Source organism: Hesperophylax consimilis, chromosome 25 (genome assembly GCF_061612785.1).
Source record: "Hesperophylax consimilis isolate HC1 chromosome 25, BYU_Hcon_1.0, whole genome shotgun sequence".
Taxonomy (NCBI): domain Eukaryota; kingdom Metazoa; phylum Arthropoda; class Insecta; order Trichoptera; family Limnephilidae; genus Hesperophylax; species Hesperophylax consimilis.
In genome coordinates, this window is record NC_142860.1 from 11,516,409 (window position 1) to 11,536,979 (window position 20,571).

Genomic DNA, 20,571 nt, shown 5'->3' on the forward strand with positions numbered 1-20,571 from the left:
TCAGACGTTTAGGAGCAGTTGGGACTCTTGTGCGGTATTCACATAAAAAACGCGCATTCCGTACTATGCATCGAATCTGATTTACTTGAAATACACACGGTTTCCGGAATCTCGTAGTACAAACGGGAAAATAGTGAATCTAACACATTTGAAGTCGATTTTGTAGTATAAATTTTTTTGATTTAAACTTTCTTTTTCGAGCAAATCGAGTCAATATTAGGAAATTGTTGATCAAATTTGGAAAAAAAAATCGCTAGAAGGTTGATGTCACCACCAATTTCCCGCTTGTACTGCAATTTTCCGGACACCGTGTAATACGATTAGGTTTTACACGACTTCATTTGGAAAAAAGATGCGACGAGACGTATGCAACATAGGCCTACTTTTAAGTGAGTTAAAACCATCACCAAAAGATGCGACGCGACGTATGCAACATAGGCCTACTTTTGAGTGAGTTAAAACCATCACCAAAAGATGCGATGCGACGTATGCAGAGATGTGCAAAATGGGTACCCAAAACCATTTGAAATGCAAAATGGAAATGGGTCAAAACTTTTCCATTTGAAAATGTAAAATGCAAAATGGTTTTTAGAAAAGCATTTCAAATGCAAAATGCAAAATACCTATTTTCAAAATGCATTGAAAATGCAAAATGGTTTCTCAGGTCAAACAATCAAAATAATTATAGAATTTTTAAACAATTTTGTCATTTAATAATGGACATCAATGAAGAACAAACATATTACATGATGGTAAATCCAAAAACACCACGACTACGGATTATGAAACCACAAAAAATTTGCGCGGGACTAATGTTGCCAACGTAAAAACATAGAAACTGCTATCTAACATTTAATATTATAGCGTCATGGCCCCATGTTTAGTATTTGAATCAGTTTTTTTTTGTAGCAATTATTTTATAAGCAATAATTATTAGCCTGAAACACTCAACCACATTGAAAAATCTCCTGATAAAAGATACATGACGCCAACGGGACATGAACCCGTGTCCTTTCGATTTCCGGTCGACAGCTCTGACCACTGAGCTATGGCGGCTTATCTCTTATCCGCGAAATAATTCAATATATACTAGTGTTTCATTCAACAATTACTGCTTGTTACATTTTTTCACCTGAAACCACCAACTTTATTTTGGTTTGGCTGTATTATAGTTGGCGTCATGTATCTTTTATCATGAGATTTTTCAATGTGGATGAGTGTTTCAGGCTAATAATATTGCTTATAAAATAATTGTTACCCTTTGTGCTATGCATAAAAAATCAAAAAAATAATAATTAGTATTTTTTGTAATGGTATCACTCAATTGCCAGGGCTCCTACCAGGGAGCAACTTGACAAATGTAAATTATCTCTCATAGCGAGGTTGAGGACCGACTGATATTTGGGGCTTATGAAAAAAAGATGAGAGGAGATAGTAGGAAGAATGTTGCAAAAAAGCATTTAAAATGGAAAATGCATTGAGAAAAGCATTTAAAATGGAAAATGCATTGAGAAAAGCATTTAAAATGCAAAATGCAATATGGTTTTTAGAAAAGCATTTAAAATGCAAAATGGAAAATACCTATTTTGCATTTTGCATTTCCATTTGAAATGGATTTATTTGAAATAAAGCACATCTCTGGACGTATGCAACATAGACCTACTTTTAAGTGAGTTAAAACCATCACCAAAAGATACGACGCGACGTATGCAACATAGGCCTACTTTTACGTGAGTTAAAACCATCACCAAAAGATGCAACGCGACGTATGCAACATAGGCCTACTTTTAAGTGAGTTAAAACCATCACCAAAAAATATTTATTATGAATTTTGGCTGGAGGGCAAGTGGCTAGAAAATTATTTTCCAAAGGGCGAATCGCTTCCTAAACACGACTCAGCAATTTACGCATTCTTGTGCATCTGATGAGTGTATTTTTTTTATTTCCAGTGGCGCAACACACTCCCGGCTGTGCATCTACTCTGGGGATGGGAAACTCCTATCCAGCACAGCGGGCCCTGGCACCAACTACTGGATGCTGGGTGTGGACGAGACGGCCAACAGGATAGCAGAGATGGTGGAGAAAGGCAAGCAGGAAGCTAGCATCGACCCCATGACGGAACTGGACGTACTGGTGAGTTGGACCCTTTGATATGGTCTGTATCTAGGCAACAACAGCAACACAGAGACTTCAGATAGCACCATGAACCTAAAAAGATCTGGACATAGCATTTGGTGCGGTTTTGTATGAATCAACCCTTCAGGTTTTTAATATTTCTACTAACAACTCGCAACGACATGGTGAATTTTCTTAGAATTTCGGAATGCTCCCGAGTTATCTAAATTGTGCTACATATTACTTATTTTTTAAGCTGTCGTTAAAAGAAATACTATTTTAGAAACTATATTAAATTATCTTTGAAATATTTGCATTGGAAAAAAACATTGAGTTTTCTAAAAAAATAATTTTTAATATCAAAAATGAAAAAATGTTAACAAAAAAACTTTCCAGGACATTTTGACTCGGAACGTCCATAATTTTGAAGGAATTCGATTTTTATAAAACATATTCTTTTTGTGTAGGTAATTAGTAATAAAACCTTCACTTCACTTTTTATGCCGTTTATACAAAAAAATATATAAATAATTTTTTAACTTTCAACTGTCAATAAAAAAAAATGCTGCCAATTCGTAATAAAGTGAATACTTTGACAATTTTTTTAAATTTTATCCATATAATAATGTATAAATATTTGATACAAACAAATCAAATGACGATCTTATCACATATCTACGCATTATAGAAAAAAATATAAAAATACTTTTATAATGTATTGACGTCCCGGTCAGATCTGTCCTTCAAAGGCTATAATGGAATATGATGTTTGTGGCTAGTAATGTCCTTCTAATGGCCTGAAAGGTTAAGTTGAAGCCAAATCTATGGTGAAGGGAAATTGCCTGCCAAGGGATTTGTATGCAAAGTAGTAATATTGATACTATTTTATTTTTATATTTTTAATGTAATTATAACTGCTTATGATTTTGGGGGTATTTGATGAGACAGGGAATGGTAAATTCCAATTAAAAATTTTAAGTATGTAATGGCATTTTTCATAAATCTTCCCCCTCCCCCCGCATATTCATCACAATTGGGAGATATCTCATCACTATGGCATCACAAGTGTTATTATTTAATATTAACTTCGTCCGAAAATGCTGCCATTCGTAGAACACACCCTCTGCACTTGATATTCTCAGCGAGCCCATTTTGCCGATAAAAACAACGGAGAAATGACGTGCCGTTATTAAAACAATGAATAGTACAACAATCTAATGTAGATAAGCTTCCTTGTATGTACTTAGAAACACGAGTGTTGGAGTGAAATTTTCTGTAACTCATTGTTATAATCTCTAAATAGTATAAAACAAGGTTGCTATCCGCAGCTGTCTGTTTGTGCGCTTAGTTCTTCTAAACTACGAAACTGAATTTGACAGGGTTTTCAATATCATTTAGAGAATTTCTTCCGAAAGATTTTATATATAATTCATTCATATTATATTTATAGAAAGTACAGAAAAGTCGATGTTCTTTAATCATGTGGTAAAAAATATTTTTTTTGTCGCTTACATTGGCTAACGCTAGCTAAACCTTATGAGATACATCAAAATAATGTACTACGGAATTGTATATCTTTAAACGGCCTACAGAAAATTCCGTAATAGTATATGTCTATCTCCTAAGAATAACCCCCAGCATCGCCGGGTACACGTCAACTTGTAATTATTATGTTATTATAATTAGGAAATTTGAACAATAATAATAATTTCACGTGTACTCTTTTTACGAATGTCGGGAAAGGTCGCGATAGGGAACTAAACATATTTTTTGTTATTGGTTCCCTTTTTTACTCATTTAAAGTACGCTCTAGCGTGTTTAAATCGCACTTTATGGAACGCGCGTTTTTTAAAGTTACCATGGCAACATCAACAAATCAACAAAATGTGAAGTCTAAATGTCAACTTTTTACTATAAATCCAACTATTAATCTTATGTGACAGATTGCAAATTAATGTTTGTGTTTTTCATTTCCATGACAACAAGATATTGTGATGTCACATCACGAATTCATTAATAGTTCTTATTTCCAAATTTTTAATAATACTATCAATATTTATGTTTTCAAAGTGTACCAATAAAAAAAAATAGCGTAAAGTATTCGTGGATAACTGGTCTTTAAAACACTTGCTTTATTTCGAGCACTCGGCTACGCCGTCGTGCTCAAGAAATCGCGCGTGTTTTAAAGACCTGTTTATCCACTTATACTTTAATATACTATTAGGCGTTTGAGAGGGCAATATGATTGACTTTAATGGCACCATGATAAACTTTATTCTGTACCCAGATGGCGATGCCATACGTCGTGTAACATTTTTAATCAAGCCGCTAACAATAACACCCCTTATGTAGATGGCGATAAGGTTTAAATTCCCGTTCAACACCATCCGTCTTTTTTGATAAATACAAGAAAAAAACATCGCCAAAAAGTGGCTTTTATTTTATTTTGCGGACGTTCAGGCACAAATATTTAATTGTTTTACGATCATTTTATAAAAAACTTAATTTGCCACATTATACAATAAAACCGTAACCGAAAATGCGTTCGAAAGTAGGAGATTTTGAACTTTAAAGCAGTTTTTATAGTCCTGATATATTATTTTTTTCTAGGCTTATTAAAGGACTTATTTTAAAAAATACTGGATCATCTCATAGGCCAAAATGTGTTCTACTCGCAGTATTTAATTAAAGCATCTAAAACATTTCTAAGTGCTCAAATTTTTAAACCAAAAAAACATGAATTGGCATTGCTACGCATGGCGTGGACTCGTTTTTACGGAAATTGGATATCGCACTACACACTACATAAATATGTAATATATTGCGGGCATTACTCGGGTAATAATAATATTATGTACCATTATGACAAGGATCTCATTTGCTGAGAATAACAAGATCATAAATGTAATAATAACTTGCATTAGTAATTTATTGTTAATGCAAGTATAAAGTTATCAATGAAATATAGCCGTTGGAAACACATCATAATATATTTTGCACCTTCTGTACCTACCTACGCAGTAATGAGTAGATAATAAAACATGTCTTATCTTTACTGGTCCCTAATAATAACAAAGTATAATTGTTGTACAATGGTTTCCATATTTCATACTATTTATTATACACAATGCCGGCTTTATGAGTTGAAATATTTTCATAAAGATTATTTGCAATTTTGCGTGTTATTATTTGCAATGTATCTTGCTTTGTTATCATTATTGTTGGTGTTGATACTGCGAGGTCACATTGAGTTTCGGAAGATTCAGGAAGTATTTTGAAAGTAGCCACATACTGGAGTTCATCGACCCCAAAACGGAAAATTTTACGAAACCGATATGCAATAGATTAGAATTAGATTAGATGAGAAGGAGAGTTCTGGGGCTGCTTGGATTTGATTTATATACAAATCCATAGTTTTATTCCGAGATTGACGACACTTGACCTTCAAAACAAGAGAAATGTCACTGTCTACATCTGGGGATTTCAGCTAGTTATTAAAAAGATATTTTATATAGTCAGTAATAATACAGGGTTTTCCAATAAGAGGGGTTATTTTGGTATTCAATCGTAAAAGATCAATGGTTTTGTTGCTTGGGTGGCACGTAGCGCCGTCTTGTTGAAAGTAAACGTTGTCCAGATCAATACCATCCAATGCCATCCAATCAATACCATCCGGCCATAAAAAATCATTCATCTCTCGATAGAGCAATCCATTCACCGTAACTGTTGCTCCAGCCTCATTTTCGAAAAAGTAAGGTCCAATGACTCCGCCGGACCATAAACCGCACCAAACAGTCATACGTTGAGGATAGAGAGGCTTTTCAACAATAACTCTTGGGTTTTCCGAGCCCCAGATGCGACAATTTTGCTACTCAAGATGATTTGCATTTGATTCACTCAAGTGAATTTTAATAATTTCAATGCGTTGTTGAAGCGTGTATCGATCCATTTTTATTAATGGCGTAGTTTCTACTTGTCAAATGTCAAAAAATGACAGCTTCAAAAGTAACATCTACCGAAATAGCAGGCTATTCAAAATAACACCTCCTATTGGAAAACCCTGTATATCGAATAATAATTATTCATTAAAAACAATCCAGACTAGACCTTTAAAATGTTGTAAAGCAAACACAACGTAGCAAAACAATTCTGATAGAGCAATTTTTTAAATATTTCTTAGAAAAAAACTTAAATTTAGTTAAACTTAAATAATAGACAGGCAGTCGACGCTGCAAAGCAATTTTATTCTATACGAGTATGAGGTTGTATATTGTATAAGGATCATTTCGAAAGGTAGATTGTCTTAAAAACAAGATTCTCAACTGTCTGGAACCTGACTATTCAGATCTGGTCACCAAACACAAATGTTGAATGGTAGTCATTCACCAGAGCGAAATTAAGAGTATCTATCAATCTGAAATGTGGCAAAAACATAATTTAATATATTGTATTATGTGATTTTAAAATGTTTTCCAGAAGCCCACTTGACTGTCGCAGATTATTTCCAAGGTCATCCCCTTTTCATGCACCTGTATTGATGTGTTTGTGTTTAATTCCAGGGGCTCTCACTGTCGGGCTGCGAGCAGGAGGCGGGCAACAAGAAGCTGGAGCAGGCTGTGAAGGCAGCCGCACCGCACGCCGCGCGCACTCTGCTCGTGTGCTCCGACACCAAGGGCAGCGTGGCCACGGCAGCGCCCAACGGGGGGGTGGTCATCATCAGCGGTTGGTACTTCACAATTGCCTTGGCACAGACATTTCTTGTGTAATTCCAGGGTATCTCATTGACGGGCTGCATGTGGAAGGTAGTTATGCAAAAGGACTGCAGATACTGTACCACTGCACTAAAACTGATGTTTTTCGCTGCTACGTTGCAGCAGCAAGTATTCGCCACTTCTTTTAGCCGCTAGTAGATAGTCACACGTAGCCAATGGACCTTCAAGTAGGTAGTAACAATTGGAATGTCCTACAGTCTATACCCGATAACAACTTGAGAAAGCGACTAGCGATTAGTAACCAGCGATTTCAAATATTAGACCAGCCGACAGTTGTGGCCACAAGGTCACATGCGAAATTTGCACATTTCCGGCGACTTTATGTTCTAATCTAGTCGCTGCTACTTTTAGTAGCTGTTAGTTTAGTCACTTGAAACGAGTGCCTTGTCACACAAACGATTTCATCACTAATTTATTTGGAAAACCAATAGTTCACAATATAACACTGAACAAATATAACCTGAACAAAAATTACAAAAAAATACTATTTAATTAGTAGCGACAAATTATCCCGTGTTAAACAAGCTTATCATTGTACCCTGAATGCAATCTACCTACCTCCAAATTCAATCAAAAAATTCTATAACAATCAATATTCAACAAGCTCAGTAGCAGAGTGGTAAGATCTTAGAAACATGGGGCGGTTGAATGGCTCGGTTTCGGAATCAATCGGTTTGACATGAGCCACACGCGACGGCAGGAACAGCGTGGTTTTGCTGCCCCTCCTTGAGCAGAGTTTAAAACTGGACGTTGAAAATGCTCAGGAACCGCTCAGCGACTAAATGCTCTCATAGCTGTTCATACACCTAGAGTCAATCGGCGCCAACGGTGAATACCATTATGGAACTCCACATTCCTCAACAACCGAGCGTTTTAAACCATGTTCAACCATTCTATCTGAAATAGCACTAAGAGTTTGGCTGTTTAGCTGGTAATTATTTTTATTAATGAAATACTTTAAATAAAATATAGTACCTACATTAAATTTGCACTTTATTTCATGGTGTATGTTTTTCTATTTTCATGTGATACCTACTGCACAATGGTATCTCCATTTTCTTCGGGAATGTTGTGTAGCTCACGGAAGTAGGGATGGAGAAGTAGAAGAGAAAGTTTGGGAAGTGCCTACCAATTTAGATCTGTTCACAAAACATAGCTTAAGCCATTTCAAACAAAGTTTCAAAACTGAATGGTGGTTCCTCACCTGGGCGATGATATTAAGAGTATCTTCCACTCTGATAAAAAAAGGTTCTAAGTTCTAATCAAATTTATTTTAATTCTATATTGTATTTGGCCATGCCGGATTAAAGCATGCAACCTCTAGATCTAGAGCCAAGGAACTTAGCGCTCTATCAAAGAGGTATCATGATATTACCCAACCAGTTGGAAAGATCAAAGAAGAAGTCATGACTCAACACGATCAGTCTGACTGTTACAATATTTAATTAACTAATGTATTTGTAATGAATTCTGCAACATGGGGATTTTATCTTTTTGGCTATGTATCTTAATCAATTATTGCCTTGTTGGCTATCGACGTAATTAATTTTCAGTTCTCTTATCATTATTTGCATACACACAATACTGCAATATATTATTAATTAGTGCGAGTGATTGCGTTTCACGTAATATTGCCCAGTCAAAAATGTTAATTTATTGTTATTAGAAAAAGAATGCAGAATAATCGATTAACAATTTCTTCCCTGCTATAAATTTTTATGTCCTTAGCAAATCCAAGATGTCGCTACGTTTTTGGAACCCTTGAGGTGATTTTTCACAAAAATGGCGCTGTACAAATTATTCAATTATTATTATTGTACATAATCTAAAAAATATTTTATTTTTTTGAATTAAATGCTTATTACATGTTTGGGTACATAAGATATGGACACGCTTCATATGCACTTTTTATTTTAAAAACACTTTGTATCAGTTAGATTATTATCATTATTAATATTTCAGTTTCCAGAAAAGAAAAATAATGCTATTTCATTAAAAAAAAAGATAATAATTTGATGTCTGTTCTTGACGCCATCTTTTGGCTTAATACTATTTTAAAAAAATATATATTTCTTAATTAAACTCAAAATGAGAACTTATTTTAGCTTAAATAAGAGAAGAAAAAAAAACAGTTGAATAATTGATTTTAATTTTAACGAAATAACTATTAACACCCTCCGGCCAGGAAAGGTAGTTCTACCCGTTCAGTCGCTTGATGCTTAAGGCCGGGAAGGGTAGTTCTACCTTTTGCGCCGGCCTCATTTCACTTTCAGAAAAGACAGAATTATTCAATGTTTTTACATGAATATTATGTACCCAAACTCTTCGTAAAGGTCCCAAATAATATTTTGAATTGTCAGAATGCATAGAAAAAAGAAAATGGGCTATTCTGGGGAAACTACTTATTCTAGATTATATACTATTTTATAAATATATAAATACATTATCTGGTAATACGGTACAATAGGCCACTATAATCACATTTAAAAAAAAATTCGATTCTAAATCAAAAATAAAACATTTTGTGTTTAATCTACAATAGACTTATTATTTTTTTATAGAAAATGTATTTTTTATGTTCTCTGTGAAATTCTTCTACGTCTCATAAATAATGTTTAATATTGTTTTAATTACAGGAACTGGTTCAAATACACTCCTCTGCAATCCAGATGGAACCCAACATGGCTGCGGAGGCTGGGGACACATGCTAGGAGATGAAGCCAGCGGTAAAAATAATTCATAATCTGTTTCAAATTGAATGTAAAATATTTATACAAGGTGGAGTAACAGTAATGTCACAATGTGAATGTGCCATAATTTTTGCAAATAGATAAAAAGATAAGACCATTAGTTGACAACAAGCAATGGAGCAATACACCCCTGAAGAACACGGAATTATTGTTACTGCTTATTTGACCAATTTCCAGTCTGTTGTTTTAACACAGGTGGGGCAAAAGTAACGTCACAATGTGAATTGGCTGCCATTTAATTAGAAATTTAAAAAAATGTGCTCTGTTTGCGCGGAAAGTTTATTTGAAGGTTTGCACGAGAAGCTTAGCCAAACGCTTAATTGTGTGCGCACATGGTGCAGGACGACGAGGAAAACGATGATGAAATTCACGCTACGACAAATCATGGTGCTATGGATAAGACCCTGAAACAAAGGGTCAATCCAATGGAAGATTCCAAATTCGCCTGACCCCAAAAAAGCTCGTCAAGTGAGATCAAACATCAAGACAATGCTGATTTGTTTTTTCGTTGTCAGAGGAGTCTCCAATTCAGAGTTTGTTCTTCATTTGAGAACCACACACTTTGTTATTCTCAAATTTGAGTTTTCCCCATAGCATCGTAGCGTTTTTAACATTTCAAGAGTTTCTCTGCCAGTTTTAAAAACTTCACGGCTGCGTGCTATTCAAGAAAATCAGCCATCGCAAAAATGATGAGCACACAAAACAACCATCACTGAAAAAATTCACACCAGCCGAAAGGATGACTTCTCCAGCGTAATGCCTAGCGTTCTGACTGAGGAAAGGTAGCTGTACATGATTCTACCGGCAGAACGCTGTACTACCAAGCCCCCCGCAACATCAATTCGGTTTTTTTTGGGTACCCTCTCGCTATACTACAACACTTGTTTAGAATCACCGCCTGAAGTCAGTGCACTTTACCCCTGGACGCCATATCTTATAAGTTATAAACTTTTAAAGTAAAGATTGATAAAATTTATGCAATTATGTCTCGTGACCTCACACATATTTTATTTATTTATTTATCGTTTCTTTACATTGTATCTTTTTTTTTAAAGTTATAATTTTTAACCTCACTAGGACAAGCCTGTGTTGAGGTTAATAATTTTACAAAATATTAAAAAAAATAATACAAAGATTATAAGAGATTTAAAATAGTACAAATATTAAAAAAAATAATTCAAATATTAAGATAACAATATTGTTACATTGACGTTTCTGCGAATTGGATACCTACATGGTACCTATCAGCCTATTCATTAAAATATAATGCTGTAAACATGTAGGGTGACCATGATATTTAATTGCAATAAAAATGTAACAAACTATTATTTTTTTTAAACAGAGAAGAAAGAAAGAGAAAAAAAAAATTACATTAAAAAAAGAAAAGGATGAAAAAATTAACTTATTCAAAATATTATGCCACAATTTAAAAGGACAAAGATGAAAGAATATGTTGGGAATCCTCGCATATTACAATTCATAATTCGAATGGCAGTGCTACAGTACCTCCGCGAATATACCGTGATACCACTTACTTTTCGGCTGGCCGCAAATACAGGGTTTTCCAATAAGAGGTGTTATTTTGATATTCAATCGTAAAACATCAATGGTTTCGTTGCTTGTGTGACACGTAGCGCCGTCTTGTTGAAAGTAAACGTCGTCCAGATCAATACCATCCAATTCCGGCCATAAAAAATTATTAATCATCTCTCGATAGCGCAATCCATTCACCGTAACTGTTGCTCCAGCCTCATTTTCGAAAAAGTAAGGTCCAATGACTCCGCCGGACCATAAACCGCACCAAACAGTCACACGTTGAGGATAGAGAGGCTTTTCAACAATAACTCTTGGGTTTTCCGAGCCCCAGATGCGACAATTTTGCTTGTTGACGAAGCCACCGAGGTGGAAATGGGCCTCATCACTCAAGATGATTTGCATTTGATTCACTCAAGTGAATTTTAATAATTTCAATGCGTTGTTGAAGCGTGTATCGTTCCATTTTTATTAATGGCGTAGTTTCTACTTGTCATATGTCAAAAAATGACAGCTTCAAAAGTAACATCTACCGAAATAGCGGGCTATTCAAAATAACACCTCTTATTGGAAAACCCTGTATATATATATCTTTGGCACTATTTGGTATTTTCCAAAAATTCTAAAAGTTCTGACCCCAACATGCTCTAATTAATACATTTATTTGAAAATATAAAATTTCACTGTAGGAGACAACCTCATTATGTTTGCAGAAATCTTCTTTACATAATTGTTCAGCAACTCATTCACTTTTATTTTCTCACCAATCATGTTAATATGAGTATTTCTCAAAATAAATGTACGTAACGAAAATGTAGTTACGAAATAGTGTTACGAAATAGTCCTAAGACGTAACTAAATAGTAAACATAAGGCTTGTTTACACAATGGCAAATTTTATTTTACTTTTTTATTATTTATTAAATTTAATTAGTTGTCGTCTTTTTTAAATGTATGTAATTATCCTTTACTTTTTTATTTATTGTACATACTACAAACATACATAAACTCACGACCCAAATATTTGTATTTTGTTATACCAAAGGGGTTTAAAAAAAAACAAGGGAGTATAAATAAATGTTTTTTAATCAAATTATCAGCTCCCAAATTGAAGTACCTAACACAATATTCAACAAATCTTAAGGAATTAAAGAGCAGGCACTGTTTAAACTATTAAAAATTTAATAACATACAATTATTTAGTTTGAATCACTATCCATTAGCGTTTTATAAATTTCTTCCTCATTTTTATAATAATTGAAATCTTTCCGAGACACATTTGGTCAGTTTTTCAGTCTTTGGTTTATCACTCCGCTTTGGCGCATGAATATAGTCATTTAGTGATAGAGATTTAGAGATAAGGCCCTTACAAACCACTTTCTTTTTTGTATGTATATTTTCCAGTTTTTAGTTTTTAAGATAGTCACTCCACATGGTTTATCTTTGATTTTATTAGAATCTTCATTTTCACTATTCATATTTTCAATATCAGTGTTATTTTCTATGGCATTATTATTTCCTATTATAACATCTCCGATTTATTATATAATCCAGTTTCAATGGGAATAGCATCATTATTAGTCTTAGTTTGTTTATGCAATAATATTTTCAGAATATTCACTTGCTTTTTCATCCGATTACAGCACTGTCTTAAATTCTTATTTCGACTTTTTAATCGAGTATTTTCTTCAGTCAGCTTTTTTAGTTTTTCCTTTAGGATTTTTTTATTATTTTTTCTACGTTCAAATGTATTATTGTCTTGTGTCGTAGGATTAGCCTTTTTCTTTCTTTCAGCTCTTTTATCATTGGCTTGTCTCCACTTTGCTCGTAGCTCTTCTTTTTCTTCTTCTGTAAGAATTTCTTTTTTATTTTTGATATTTTCTATAACTTTTGTTAAATGCTTAATTCGGATTTCCTCATATTTATTTGGCTTTTCCTTTTTCAGTCTTTCTCTGTAAGCTTTTTGCCTTTCGGCATTGGTTTTTGGGGGCATTCCTAAAAAAAAGTTATGCTGTAGTTATGGTTTTATCAGAGTAAATAAAAATAAATTTATATTTAAATAAGCTTTTATAAAAAAACTTAAGGCACTTATAAATATTGTATAGAGCGCCTGTAGAACGGATAGTGTGTATGAGTGCCTCAAGCTTATTTAAAATAAAACCAGTATTGGACGGCTCAGCTTGATCTTTCTCTGTAAGTACTTGTCATTATGTATAAGGCCATATAATCGCGATGATAAAACATACAAGTCCGACGACACCTGCTCTGCCATTGACCATCAGGAATTTCCAGCGCATCCTATGTATTACAACCTACCTACTTTCCAACGCCATCAACAGATCTGCTCTATGGTATAATAATTTTTTTTTCCTATTATATCTAAATACATATGTATATTTGTGCATTGTGCATAATATATTACATTATTACTAAACTTACATAAGACTTTCATAAAAATGCTAGACACACTTACAATATACTTACTTTTCTTAATCACGTTGTAACTGTGTACACTCAGCTTTACATTGAACTTTATCGTTACGTTACGAAATTCATAACAAACGTTACGAAATTGTAATAAGAATTTATGTTATAAAAAGTCAATGGTTTGATAAAATTTAAAAGTGTTAATATGTAAGCTTAGCAATGTTCGTACCGCACATGTTACAAAAAGATGAGTAGAAAAAGACTTACCGTTTTGTGAAAAAAGGCTAAAATATTTCCTGTTACGAAATAGTGGTCCCACTAAAGAAACACGTTGTTACTGATTTTAACAATTAATGTTATGGCGGAGAAGTCAGACCAACAACCAATCAGAAAGAGGCTAGTGTTGCCCATGTTAAATTTTACGAATGGGTTAAAAAATTACGGTGGAAGTACTAATAAAACGTAACTAAAGAGTAGTTACTAAAAAGTAAATGATGATGTCTCACTTTGTTTTTTGTGCATAAATTATTAATTTATTATGAAACCGCATAGAAAATTACCTTTTTACAGAAACTACATTTAATTAAGACCCTAAAACTTACAAAAAATCACATATTATAACGTTATTATCGCATTTTATGAAGTATAAACAAATGAGGTGGGTAGGGTGGCAATTTTATTTTGTATGGAAGGTAAAAATCGATATTTTAAAAAAAATTAAAATATTTGCGAATTAATACGATTGTAATGTTTATTCTTCGATATTTTAAAGCCTAATATTTATTCTACAAAATGGTGCATATTTTTTTTGTATGATTAATTAAAAACATGTGAAATTTTTGAACTGTTTGTAGGCACACTTTATTTTTCCAAAATGTACACTTTTTTTGAGAAATACTCATATATTTTTCAGCATACTGGATTTCGCACAGAGCCGTCAAGATAGTGTTTGATGACCATGATAACTTCTTGGAGCCTCCTCACCCGACAGACTATGTGTGGGAAGCTGTGAAGTCACATTTCAAAGTGACCAACCGGACAGACCTGCTGGACCATTGCTACGCACATTTTGAAAAGCCTATGTTTGCAGGTATGTATGGGGGACAAAATCAATTCTGACCGAATGTTTAAAAATAAAACCAAAATATTTTAAACTATTTATTTTTTCAATTACTGTCAACTCCACACAGGAGGCCCTGAGGCAAATAATTTCTCTCAGGGCTTTGCCATCTTTGAGGATGCTGTGTGGGTGTCTTTTTGAGAAGACGGAGGAGTGAATATGGGTCTTGAAAAGACCAGTGTTGCCAAGTTAGCATATTATATGCTAAATTTGGTATAATTTCTCCATGTTTAGCATAACTATTATGCTTTTAGCATATAGCATATTTATTTGGCTTATTTTTACAGAAACATGAAAATAATAAAAACCAATTTTTTAACTAACAAAAATGATATTGATTGAAAAACTGGTGTCTCAATGGAGAAACATAGTTCACATTAAATGGGAATCCTTGACTTCCACTGTAGAGTTTTGGAATGAAGTCATGCAATATAAAGATGCAGCTAATAATAACCCCTTCGGTGATTTATGTCAGTTTGCAATGTCTATTTTAACATTGCCGCATTCAAATGCGGACATTGAACGTGTATTTAGCCAAATGAGTCTGGTCAAAACAAAACTCTGAAATCGTTTGGCGGTGAGAACGCTGAATGCCATTTTGTACGTGAGATTTGGCCTAAAGAGAGCAGGAAAGTGCTGTTATTCTTACACTGTTCCTGACGAAGTACTACGCTGCATTGGGACCAAAGAAAGTTACGACTCCATCTCTCAGCCTTCCACATCAGCTGCTGTTAATGAAGAAGAAGAAGATGAAGATGAAGATATTGATATTTTATTTCACTGATTTTATTTCTAAATTATATTTATGTTAGCTTTTTTTGGCATTTTTTAAAGTAATTTAGCATTTTTCTGGCATATTTTTCCCATCACTCTATTTCTCAACAAATACTAAGTTAAATTTATGTTGGCTTTTTTTGGCATTTCTTAAAGGAATTTAGCATATTTCTGGCATATTTTTCCCATCACTCTAGCATATTTTGAAGTAGTTGAGTTGGCAACACTGGAAAAGACCAGAGGAAAGTAGGAGGGAGGAAATACATAGGCCGGCAAATCGTTCCACAGCCGAGCTATTGAACTTAGGAAAATTGAAACTGTTTGTTTGAACAAATTCGGACAAGCGATAGAGTACCTACCTATAGTTTAATATTTTAACAGAAAATTCTTTTTATAATTGTCTTTTTCAAAATTTGAATTTTAATATCCGGTGATTTTTCTAATATTTTGAAAACAATATTATGTTGTTAAATTTGTAAATTTTGTTTTACAGGTTTGTGTGCAAAACTAGCCGACGGTGCAAAACAAGGTGACGCTCTGTGTCTCTACTTATTCAAGGAAGCCGGAATACTCATGGCCAAGACCATAATAGCCTTGAAATCCAAGATAGACCCTTCATTGTACGAAACGGACCCTCTAAAAATCATCTGCGTAGGTTCCGTCTGGCTCAGCTGGGACTTCATCAAACCTGGATTCCTACAAGTACTAGAGGAGAAAAAACTAGCATTTGACATTGAATTCGTCAGGTTGACCACTTCAACAGCTTTGGGAACAATCTATTTGGCCGCCGACTTCATCAAGTTCAACTTTGTAAGAGAATTCGAAAAGAATTACAATGTCTTCTTCAAGTACGAGGGGAGAACCCTGTTTGGAAAGGCAGCCCTGACAAATGGAAATTCACGTAAGAAAATAGTCACAAATGGTGTTCACGCTTGAAGAAATAACTAATGTAAATAACCTTCCACGTCTCAAAGACCTGACAACTGAAAGTCATTGTATTACTAAATAACGGGAAAATTGGTTAAAGGGTAAGCGGAACGTACGTTACAATCTATGCATTCATAGATGGCGCTAATTTAATTATTTTTGGACAATGGATTGAATCACCGATACAATATTGTATTTGAATGCCTTTCTTCAAAGAATTGTTTTTTTATACCGACAAAACTATTTATTCATATTGCATATGAACTGGTGCAAACAAATGATTCATCTTAATATTTTAAAGCATAACTTGCAAAACGTATATTTGAGTGACATTATTAAATTGGCGCCATCTATAAAAGAACAGATTATGAATTCTTTTCAGTTTACCCTTAAATTCCATATCCGCTTGTAATTTTGTTCTGAATTCTTTTAATCAATTTAATATTAACCCTTTTGGCCTCAGACATTTTTTGGATTAAAATCTTAAGGTTTGATAATAATATTTCACAAATGGATTTATCGGAGGGCCTCCATGGTCAATTACGATCCTTGGCTACAAATCCTGAGGTTGCGGGTTCAAATCGCGGCTTGCGCAAGTAAATTTTATTTGATTAATTTGTATTATTTCACAATTTATTCATTTAAAATAATATATTGTTTATTTGCGACACGTTCCGGAGTGGTTAGATACTTTCAGTATTGCCCTGGTAAAAAACCACCATTCAGAATCAAAATGTTGCTTTAAATGGCTTTGGGCATGTTTGGTTACCAGATTTGAATAGCCCGGTATTTTTCCACCTTACTCTTCCCCTCCCCATTACTTTCAGCCCCACAACCAGACGTTCCAGAAAGTCGGGTGCTGTTGGTACAGATTTATGACAAATACATAATTATAAATTAAAAACAAAATAAAAATTTGTGTGACAATAGCTTACTCTCATGGATTTTCCCAAAGTTTCCTATTGTCAGTCTTATTTTTTTTACATTAACTCTCCACAGGAGGCCTATGTCGTCCTTGGGGGTGCTGTGTGGAGGGACGTTTATAGAGAAGGAAAGAGTATACCTGGGTTTTAAAATACCCATTTCGTAGGACGGAGAAAACACAGAATCTAGCAAATCATTCCAGAGCCAAGCTGTAGTCCACAAGAACCATATATTATATTATTTGATACATCAAAATCTGGTCTCAGCATTTTAGTTTCTTGAGGCTAAAGGGTTTAATTTTATATTATAATTGACTATGATCCTAGACATCCAAATTAATAGACCTGCCCATCAGGGAAAGGGGATCAAACCAAATTGCTCGGAGCAGATTTGTGAATAAATGAATCTGACAGTATACAGACAACTCGCACTGTTAAATCACTATTTAGTGTGCGAAAATAAAATCAGTTTACGAATTACTAGTCATTTTTACAATGGCACGCAAATTGCTGGCTGAACTAAAAAACTTGACTATGTACAAATCCCAATAAAAAAGTTTCGAGATAGTTCCAAAATTGAATATTTAGTTACACTTTTACAAATATGTTATAATCTACCCACCTCGCTCACTTTTAGCGTCACTACGGTAGTCGGTTTGGTTAAAAACAAACATTCAGACTTATTACAATGTGTGCTCTTTGGCGGTCTACTTACAACTGATGTGGTAGTTTATTTAAAGCATTCTCGAACCCTCCTGGTGTCAAAAATATGGTCATGTGGTTTACCTCCACAGCTCATCGAAATGATACCCAGATTTCACATCAGGACAAGTCCATCAATTTGAATGTCTATGACCATGAAACGTTGTTCCATTTTATTATGAGTGAAATTGATTATAAATAAATCTGTAAATATTTAATATAACATGCATGAGACTTTTAGTTATTATTTTCTACCATAATTTTGATTTATTTGTGAACTACAATATTATAATTATATTGTTTTAAATTGAATTGTTTCTGCTATGGAATTAAAAACATTACTTTTGTTAAAATTCTTACAGAATAAATTTATTAATTAATATTTTATTATGAATTATAATAAATTTGGGAAATTAAATTTTACCATAAATAATATTTTATAAATAATGTAGGTATATTGAAATCAATTTTTTTATATTGTAATTTTTGTTCTGCTAGTTTATTATGCATTTCACTTGGCAGATGTTTCGCCCCTCAAAGGTATTAAGGCGATGCCATGCGTAGTAATGCAAAATCATGTGTTTTTGGTTTGAAAATTTGGTCGCCTAGAAATGTTTCAGATGCTTTAATTAAATACTGCGAGTAGAATACATCTTGGCCTTTGAAACAATCGAGTATTTTTTAGATAAGTCTTTTTATAAGCCCAGAAAAAAATAATGTAAAGGCCTATGAAAACTGCTTTGAATTTAAAAATCTCCTACTTACGAACCCATTTTCGGTTAGGATTTTATTGTATAATGTGGAAAATTAAGTTATTTATAAAATGATTGAAAAAAAATTAAATATTTATGCCTGTACATCCACAAAATAAAATAAAAGGCACTTTTTGGCCATGTTTTTTCTTGCATAAATCAAAACAGGCGGATGGTGTTAAGCGGGAATTTAAACCTTATCGCCATCTACGTAAGGGTTGTTATTGAAAGCGGCTCAATTTAAAATATTACACGACGTAGTGCATCGCCTTAACAAATTACTGTCACATGAAAAATATACCAAACTCTCTCAGAACCCAATAATAACGACAATTGTGATATTGATAAAATATTAAATTTAGGAGTTTTCAAATACCGTAAATAAAATATATTATATTTATAACTTTTTCTCTATGTATTAGAAATTAACTTTATTTTATAATGAATTAAGTACATTATGAGATTTCAATGATAATAATAATTGTCATTTATTTGTAAATAAAATTAATTTTACTGTACAAAAGTCATTCTTATTTATAATTTTTTTTAAATTTCAAATTATCACTCATTTATTTTTTTATATCTTAGATCACGGAGGTTGGAGAACAACATCAACAGATTTGAAGCAGGGTTCCAGTAAATTATAAAAGAAAAAATGTAATTTCCAAGGCAAGAAACATAAGTAATTTTCGGGAGTGATAAATTATGATTCCGAAATCAACTGCTATAATTTTTTTTTTGCTTATTTATGTTATACATGTTAAAAGAAGAGAATGACCGTTGCTTTATACTAAATGTATGGTGTTGGGACGCCAAGGTTAAGTCGGAATAATAGATGCCAGAAACAAGGGAGATGGGCTATTAACCATTATTAGTATGAAACCACACGCACAAGAGTCGCTAACAACTGCAAATTGCATCTACGCACAGTAGATCCACACCTTTATTTCTACCTACATACCAAAGGCTTAACTTTCATTGTCTCCGCTGCTAGTTCATGCAGTTTGGTCGTAGCTCGGCGACAGTCGCTAGGCTTCCATGCCCATACCTGGGCATATACACTGGTGGCATGCAAATAGTTGAAATCAGTTCAGGTAGTAGGATAAACAGTTAACTAACTGACATTAAAAAACTTACCACAGACTTGCTTTTTTGCACATTTTCAAAGCTGGTTTTAGCCAATGTTCGGTTGAGATTATCTGCCACATCAAATATCCAAATAACTGCTTCATTTATGCATACTGTTACGGCGACAGGACGTTCTCAGCCAAAGGCGGAATCACCAGAAGGACCCGTGAACTTTATTACGAATCGTAATATGCCAAAATTCCAATGAGACATGGAATTATGTTCACGGGCGCTTCCTGTATGCCACCCTCTGAAGGTAGGAGCATGATTTTCCATTCGGGGCTCACGAGCACTGTTAAATTGCAATCCTCGTGATAAGATGGTATGCTGGGTTCTATACTAAAGTAATCAAACAGAATATTGCTTTTAATAGAGAAAATAAAGTTCTGAGCCATACGGCTTCATCGGTGGAAACAGATTGACTACGTTTTAAGGCATCCGAGCCCCACGATCAACTTGATAACACACAATACTTATTCGATCCACATGGCAGCCGAAAACGGCGCCAACACTCTTTTCCAACCCGTAATTTAAATCAAACACGCGTTCATCCTGTCTCGAACGGAACGCGATTCTAGCCCATTGCAACCGTGGGTTATCGTCCAATCCGCATTTAATAAAATAATACACCAACTAGGTTTTCAAACTC

General features: G+C 33.8%; 1 protein-coding gene across 2 annotated transcripts in view; it reads left to right on the forward strand.

Moving 5' to 3' along the window:
• The window catches only part of Nagk (N-acetylglucosamine kinase), a 49,132-nt gene extending 29,619 nt beyond the window's left edge, over positions 1 to 19,513 (forward strand). Inside the window, exons 2-7 of one of the 2 annotated variants that reach the window (XM_089646967.1) lie at positions 1,950 to 2,133; positions 6,675 to 6,837; positions 9,524 to 9,613; positions 14,510 to 14,686; positions 15,984 to 16,391; positions 19,383 to 19,513. In XM_089646967.1, coding sequence (XP_089503093.1) covers positions 1,950 to 2,133; positions 6,675 to 6,837; positions 9,524 to 9,613; positions 14,510 to 14,686; positions 15,984 to 16,391; positions 19,383 to 19,441 — 1,081 coding nt within the window. In that variant the 3' untranslated portion in view covers positions 19,442 to 19,513. Of the gene's footprint in view, positions 1 to 1,949; positions 2,134 to 6,674; positions 6,838 to 9,523; positions 9,614 to 14,509; positions 14,687 to 15,983; positions 16,392 to 17,416; positions 19,303 to 19,382 lie in introns of those variants that run through there. The other variant, XM_089646968.1, reaches the window with a different exon arrangement.
• The last annotated feature ends 1,058 nt before the right edge of the window (positions 19,514 to 20,571 follow it).